The sequence below is a fragment of the Festucalex cinctus genome, chromosome 1, assembly GCF_051991245.1.
Source record: "Festucalex cinctus isolate MCC-2025b chromosome 1, RoL_Fcin_1.0, whole genome shotgun sequence".
Lineage (NCBI taxonomy): Eukaryota > Metazoa > Chordata > Actinopteri > Syngnathiformes > Syngnathidae > Festucalex > Festucalex cinctus.
Window position 1 is genome coordinate 4,103,494 of NC_135411.1, and position 7,820 is coordinate 4,111,313.

The 7,820-nt window shown below is 41.5% G+C and overlaps 1 protein-coding gene across 1 annotated transcript; it reads left to right on the forward strand.

Moving 5' to 3' along the window:
* Window positions 1-1,187: 1,187 nt before the first annotated feature.
* LOC144007413 (uncharacterized) lies at window positions 1,188-6,466 on the forward strand. The gene is made up of 3 exons (XM_077507053.1): window positions 1,188-1,454; window positions 3,356-3,598; window positions 4,258-6,466. The coding sequence occupies exons 1-3, from the start codon at window positions 1,331-1,333 to the stop codon at window positions 5,238-5,240; spliced, it is 1,350 nt and encodes a 449-aa protein (XP_077363179.1). The 5' UTR covers window positions 1,188-1,330; the 3' UTR covers window positions 5,241-6,466.
* The last annotated feature ends 1,354 nt before the right edge of the window (window positions 6,467-7,820 follow it).

The following is a 7,820-nucleotide window of genomic DNA, read 5'->3' on the forward strand; positions in this document are numbered from 1 at the left end:
TGAAATGATTGACGCAAATGTCCTACTCTTTGTTGCTAACTCAACCACCACAGCTCCGTGCTAGCTAACACGCCATATGCTAGTGCATTTTGCACATTTTATCTTTCTATGTAACAATTTGGACATGATTAGCATACAATATTCAGATGACATCAGAACAAAATTGTGTCCATACCTGGTTTTGATTCTTTCATTTTGCATGGAATAATATCATTTCTGTTCATGTGGCACTTTTGCCTCTGCAGGCAGATTGTTCTTGTCGTCAAACAACCTTTCATCACATTTTGAAATCAAAATACAAATCAAATGGAGTAGATGCCACCTGGACTTCCGGGCTTCACACACCAGCTCCGTTTCCGGCCACTGCTGCGACTCACAGGCGGCGTTCCGACAAAAATGATCACATTAAGAGAAGCGACAGTACAATGCAATTGCATTTGTACTTCTGAGTGTGGCGCTGATGAGATGATGCTCCCCCTGGTGGGAAGTGTGTGGCAATACCTTACATCCCTAGCCAATCAGCATTAGTGCCCTCCCTACAAATAAGGAGTCAGTTGGTACCTGCCCTCAACTTACTCCTTGGCTCTGAGGTCCGCCTCCTTGACTTCAATGGCTTGTCATCATCAGTCATCACGAACATTTTACCTTCATTGGAAGGTAAGTGTTGCGTCAAAACTTTGCTGAAGGAAAGTGTGAGAGCAACAGATGACAAAAACTGGCCAAAAGTCTTTTGTATTACTTGCAGTACAAATAAATATTGTACATATCAATAATATATCATCAGATACTGTACCAAACATTTACTACTAACTAAGACCAGTAATTAAACTCATAACATTTGGTGGTTTAAATCTCATCCCAGATAAACTTTCAGTTTACCTCAAAATGCCTGATCAACTTTCATGGCGAATTTTTAAACTGCACATCCACTTCAATAAACTGGTGCCATTTAAAACTTTATACAATTATATCGGGAACAAAACGTTGAAAAAGGGAATGAAACTTTCGAACTGCAGCAAGCAAAAAAAAAAAAATGGCGGCATCTGTCGATGCCTTGATGACAATGCTTGCTTTGAAGCCTCCGCCCAGTTTCCAGCAGCCAATCATAAGGCAGCGGGGGCGTGTCCTGCCTGACTTAACTTCCGCCGCACTTCCGCAGGTCTTCTGTACTGTGTGTGCTGTCGGCTATCCAGCTCAGTGCTCTCAGTCTAGTTAGCTTAGCTTAGCTTAGTTTAGCTTAGTTTATCTCGCTAGCCGCTATCAAAGAGAAGCACATAACACGTGGTCAGGAAGAGACCAAGTGTGACTTTGTTGGCATTATTGTGCCAAAATGTCGGCCAGAAGGACACCAAAGGACGAGGAGGAACATTTTGGAGTCAAAGAAGAGAACGAGCAACATTTTCAACCGCTGGACGATGTTTGCGAGCAGCCTCGAATTGTGCTACACGCAGCAGGTTTGTACACTTGTTATTACTCTCCCTTTCTGAAGCACAACTATAAATACTATAAAGCGTGAAGAAATTTCAGCGCTGTTCAATTCAACTTTATTCCGGACAGGGGACGGTTATCCAGTCATCAGACAGTCATACCAATGTCTGTAACAGACGTGTGCGATTTGAAGAACACTTTAAGGTCCAGGATATTATTGTATTAAAACGGTGTTTCCCCACATGCATTTTTTTACAATATTACCACATTAATCTTTTTGTCATGATTACTGCATTATTACATTCAACTGCTGTTGCAACCACTGTTAATTTTGACAAGAAATTTCAATTTAGTTTGTCTTTTGACCAAAATGTATCAAAGTTGTAGTCATAATTTAGTCCTCTGATTGTATTTTAGTATTAATCCAATTTTAGTATTGACATTTTAGTCACCATACATATCAACGTTTATGCAGAAAATTATAGCACACCTATTTGGAACTGTAGTTTAACACGCAAGACACATTTCACACAATGGTGTCTTTATTGTTTCAATGAAACGTGTTTAACTGACAATAATATGACTTAGTTTTCACCTGAATAAAAAAAAAGTGCATAATTAAATTGGTTGAGATTAATCTTACAGCTGCGCAATGAATGTAACCATGTTTGAACATTGAACAAAGTGCAGTGAACACTGAACAGTTTCTGAGTGGTTCTTTTCTCCAACTCGCGTTTAATTCATTCTGATTGGATTGTGTGAATTTTCGTCACTCTGTTGTTTTCGTTTTCGTTTTAGCCATTGACAAAATTGTCAGTCGATTTTAGTTGTAGTTATCGTCTCAATGAATGGCTTCTATTTTAGTTTCCGTTTAATTTTTGTCTGAAAAAAACAAGTTTGTCACAAAAATCATGACATTTTTTTGTTTACGAAATTATCGCTAGTTGCCACTGTAACATTCATGAACTCAACTTTATTTATAAAGCGTCTTAAAAACAGGCATTGCTGTATACAAAGTGCTGTACATGAAATATAAATCGGTTGTGCAGTCAAGAATAAGCTAACAAAACAAGAACAAAGCAAACATTTCGAAGTGTGTATACAAGTTTTTGTGTTTTTTTTTACAAGTAAATACATTTTACATCAGTAAATTAATAATAGACCTGGTCAAAATAGTCCGTGTGCCGCGTCATCCTGTGCTGCCAGCATGTGAGCAGTGCTAATTTCGTCAACGAATAATTTTCAGCATGAAATTTTTCTTTCAGATCGAAATTAAACAAAAACTAAAATAGAAGCCACATGATAACTAGAACTAAAATTGACTTACAATTTAATCAATGACTAAAAGGAAAATGAAAACAACACAGTGACGAAAATTCACACAATCCAATCAGAAGGAATGAAACGCGGGTTGGAGAAAAGAACCACTCAAAGTGTTCACTGTTCACTGCACTTTATTTAATTAATTTAATTATTTATTTCATTGTGCAACTGTAAGATTAATCTCAAGCAATTATGTACTTTTTTTTTAATTTAGGTGAAAACTAAGTTATATTATTGTCAGTTCAGTATGTTTCATTTAAACAATAAAGACACTGTTGTATTAAATACGTCTTGTATGTTAAACTACAATTACAAATACATGCCACCCCAACCACCCCTACTTTGTACACAGATGTTTGGTAAAGCGATTTTCCCCCTGTGCTATTTTGATCAACAAATTGGCTGCAACAATGTAACAAGGGGGAAATATTGAACATTTCATCTCGTCACTGGACACGTGGTGAAGGAGCGCACACCCTCGAGATGAATGGATTCTAAAAAAAAATAAAATAAAATAAATTCGATTGTGACAGTACTATCAACTCACACTTGAAATTTGACTTGACCAAACCAAATGTGTGTTTTGTCTTCTTGTGTCCTGCAGACGTCGCTGAGAAATATCTTCGTCCTGACCAAGAGGACATGAAGCCTCCGAATGTTAAAAAGGAGGAAGAACATCCATACATCGAAGAGGAGGAAAAGCCCGTTCGTGTCAAAGAGGAGGAGGTTGAGGACGACGTCACCAAGTCGCCACTGACCTTCGTCCCTTTAAAGAGTGAAGATGAAGACGAGGATGGGGAGGCGGAGCTTCCAAGCAGCAGCTCAACTCAACACATGACGACAGAAGGTGATGCAGACCCCTGGCGACCACCACAAGCACAAACTCATCATGACATCAGGGCTAGAGATAGACCGATATGTTTTTTCAGGACCGATACCGATGGAGATTATTAGTAGTCAAGGAGGCCACTAACCGACATTTGAAGTCGATATTCATTGACAGTAAAGGAGGGAGGTGTTTGGCGTCAATTTTTTCTAAAATACAAAAGCCAATCTTGCATCTGTTGTGTCATCTAAAAAAGTGACATATTGCTCAAGTTTTCGAAAGTAAATATTTTTCCCCCAAATTTAAAAACGCCTGCAATATTAAACGTTGACATTTCTGGTCACAAAAATAAATGGTTCAGAAGATTCCAAGGGTCAGTAGCATCTCTTATAAAGTTAACTGAAAATTTCAAGAAATAGCTCCCACAAAGGTTTCCCTCAGAAGTCAACGTTTGCAATAAACAAAAGAACACAAACTGGTGAAAAACCTTAGATCATCCTTTGATCCATAGATCAAAGTGCTCCATGTGCAGTGTTGTCGCCAAACTTTTTTTTTTTTTTTGGATTGGCCAATCCGAGTGTGTGGTGGGCCCAAGTCGAGGTGCCACTGTAGAAACGATAATACACATCAACTCACGCTTGACCAACCTAAATTTGGGTTTGTCTCTTTGTGTCCTGCAGACATTGGTGAAAAATATCTTCGTCCTGACGAACAGGAACTGAAGTCTCATGTGAAAGAGGAGGAGGAGGAAGAGCATCCTTATTTTAAAGAAGAAAAAAAGCCCCTTTGCGTCAAAAAAGAGGAGGTTGAGGATAACGTCACCAAGTCACCAATGACCTTCGCCCCTTTAAAGAGTGAAGATGAAGTCAAGGGTGAGAGTGAGGAGGGCAGAGGGGCGGAGCTTCCAAACAGCATCTCAACTCCTCAAAACATGACTCCAGAAAGTGATGCATACCATTGGGGATCATCACGAACAAAAAGTGATGACACAAGGTCCCTTTCTTCTTATGATGATGATAATTATGATGATGATTTTGATTATGACGATGATGATGATGATGATGATGATGATGATGATGATCTGGATGGTAATGGTGAACACCCTGATGGTGAGAGGTCGTGTCACACTGACAACAAATCCTGGGAATGTTCTCACTGTGGGAAAACAATGAGTTCAAAAGGAAGTTTGAACATTCACTTGAGAAGACACACTGGAGAAAACACTTTTGTTTGTACACACTGTGGCAAAAGGTTTTCTCGGCAGTCAGATTTAAAAACACACACAAGAACGCACAGTGGGGAAAAACCCTTTGCTTGTACATACTGTGGAAAAAGGTTTTCTCAGCAGTCAATTTTAACAAGACATACAAGAACGCACACTGGGGAAAAACCTTTTGCTTGTACAAACTGTGCCAAAAGGTTCACGCAGAAGTCACATTTAACAGCACATGCAAGAAGACACACTGGCCAGAAACCTTTTTCTTGCTCATGTGGAAAAAGTTTCCTTTACAAAGGATATTTAAAAAGACACATAAGAAGCCACACGGAAGAGAAACCGTATTCCTGCTCAGATTGTGGAAGAAGTTTCTCTTACATGTCAAATTTACGAAAACACACAAGAACACATGAGCTGCTTTGCCACCAGCAAGACCAGGAACTTTGAGTTTTGGGGAAAGGGAGTTCTTGGTTGTAAAAGTTCAGCTGGGAAGTTAGAATTGTGTTTCCACGCCGTCTTTGAGTTCTCGGTAATTAATTCAAATGAGTTTGATTGAGCCCAGCTGATGTAAAAACAACGCCCCCAAATTTGACCAATCAGCCGTGGACATTGCAGCCCGCCCCCTTAAAGTTCCTGCCTGGCTCAGCAAGACTCTGCTGCCGAGAGAGTACTTGGATGCCACCTGGGGAATTGAATTACCCTGCAAAATTGTTGATGGTGGAAAAACACCCAAACTGAATTTTACCAAGGTCAACTGAAAAGTTCTCCAAAAGTTCCGGCGGTGGAAAAACTCGTATAGTGAGAACTGAGAAGGAACCATTCAGTTGCAGTGTTTGTGCTCAAAGATTCTCTCGTGAAAATCTTGCTGAGAGACACGAGTGTGCCGGTGACAATAGCAGCCATCTTTGAAGCTTAAAAAAAATGAAGGGAAGTGAGTCTGGTGTGCTGTAAAAGTGTCAATGATTTTGAATTAAAAAAAACGAGTGTAGGAAATATTTAATCCCTCCCTGATTTTGAGACTTTTCATACTAAGTGTCATATTTTGGTTTTGTGGGGGGTGGGATTTTGTTTCTTTTGGTGTTTTTGGTTGTTTGTCATGTGTTCCTTGTCTCTTCCCTTGTCCCGTTATGTCAAACCACGTCCACCTGAGTGTGTCTTCCCTTCCCAGTGTATCCACCAATCAGCTTCCCTTGCCACTTGTGTCTTGCCCAGCTGTGTCTAGTCATTGTCAATTAGCCTGTGTGTATTTAGTCACCTGTTTTCCGTTCGGTTCTTGGGGGAGTCATTGTGCCTGTTCATGTTCATGTCCATGTCCCTGTTTTCCATGCCATGCCATGCCATGCCATGCCATGCCATGCCATGCCATGCCATGCCATGCCATGCCATGCGTTTGTTTTTTATCTTGTTGATTTTTTCCATAGTCCCTTGTTTACATTTTTAGTTAATTAAATCCCCTTTTTTACTTGCATCCCTGCCTTGCCCTGTTTTTGTTGCCCCCTGCATTTGGGTCCTGCCTCCAACACCCCCACACCTTGACACTAAGTATGTGTGTATGTTTGTGTATATTTACACGCACCCACCTCTGGAGATGGGGAGCGCCGGGCATAGCCCGAAGAGGCTCCATTGTTGAGGCGGCCAATCGGAGCTGCGGCCGAAAGGTGGTCGGTGCCTGTCGCGGCGACAATCCTCGAACCACCAGTGGTCAGGGATGCTGTCAAGCTGAAGAAGGAGTCCTATCGGGCCTTTTTGGCCTGTGGTACTGCGGAGGCAGCTGTCAGTTACCGGCTGGCCAAGCGGAACGCGCCTTCGGCGGTCGCTGAGGCAAAATCTCGGACATGGGAGGAGTTCGTTTGAGGTCATGGAAAATGACTTCCGGACGGCTTCGAGGAAATTCTGGTCCACCATCCGGCGTCTCAGGAGAGGAAAGCAGTTCACCATTAACACTGTATAATGGAGATGGTGTGCTGCTGACTTCGACTCGGGACGTCGTGAGTCGGTGGGGGGAATACTTCGAAGATCTCAATTGCACCAACACGTCTTCCTTTGAGGAAGCAGTCTGGCGAATCTGAGGTGGGCTCTCCTATCTCTGGGGTCAAAGTCACTGAGGTGGTTGGAAATCTCCTCGGTGGCAGGGCCCTGAGGGTGGATGAGATCCACCCGTAGTTCCTAAAGACTCTGGATGTTGTGGAGCTGTCGTGGTTGACCCGCCTCTAACGCGCCTTGGTAAATAATTTGCAACGCAATTGCAATTGCTCAAGATTTTTTTTTTTCGTATCAGAATTTGCATTTCTGCATGTTTTAGTTTTGTTTTAAGGTATTCACAAAGGCAAAGGGCAAAGTTAAAATGTTAATTTACAATGATTCGCCCAGCTCCGCAAACGGAGATGGGTGAATTTGTCGGCTGCGTGACGTCACTCATGCGGATTTTGACAGCACGCACGTATTATTATTATTTTTCACTCACTCACTCACTCACTCACTCACTCACTCAAAAAAGCTTACATGTGTGAATGAGTGCGTAAAAAAACAAAACGTGCGTGCTTTCAAATTGCCGCACGAGTGACGTCACACAGCCGACAATTTCGCCCGGCCCCGTTTGCGACACAAGCCCCCCCCCCCCCCCCCCCCCCCTCCCGCTCTGCGATTGGCTGCAGGGGTGTAAACACTGTCTTTCCACAGAAACGTCCCGCTGTTTACAAACCAAACACAAAATTACAAAATACAGGATGGGGCGGTGGGGGTTTATAGGACAAAATCCCCCCAGAAATTAAGAGAAGCCAGATCTGTAAATTGACAAGTAGTTTGTTTGTTGAAATCCTGCATTTAAAAAGTGCATTTTCCTGAGTGAAACCGGCAGACTGGGACTTTAAACTCATCACATTTGGTGGTTAAATCTTATCCCTCATAATAAACATTCAGTTTACCTCAACATGCTTGTTCAACTTTGATGGCGAATTTTTAAACTGCACATTCACCACAAAAAAATTGAACTCTTTTCACTAAGTCAAATTTAAACTTTACAATTAT

Excerpts from the sequence above, each read along its gene's own strand:
- LOC144007413 (XM_077507053.1), top strand. The coding sequence starts at position 1,331 with ATGTCGGCCAGAAGGACACCAAAGGACGAGGAGGAACATTTTGGAGTC. Across the intron at positions 1,455-3,355 it reads AATTGTGCTACACGCAGCAG|ACGTCGCTGAGAAATATCTT; the intron begins GTTTGTACACTT and ends TGTGTCCTGCAG. Across the intron at positions 3,599-4,257 it reads TCAACACATGACGACAGAAG|ACATTGGTGAAAAATATCTT; the intron begins GTGATGCAGACC and ends TGTGTCCTGCAG.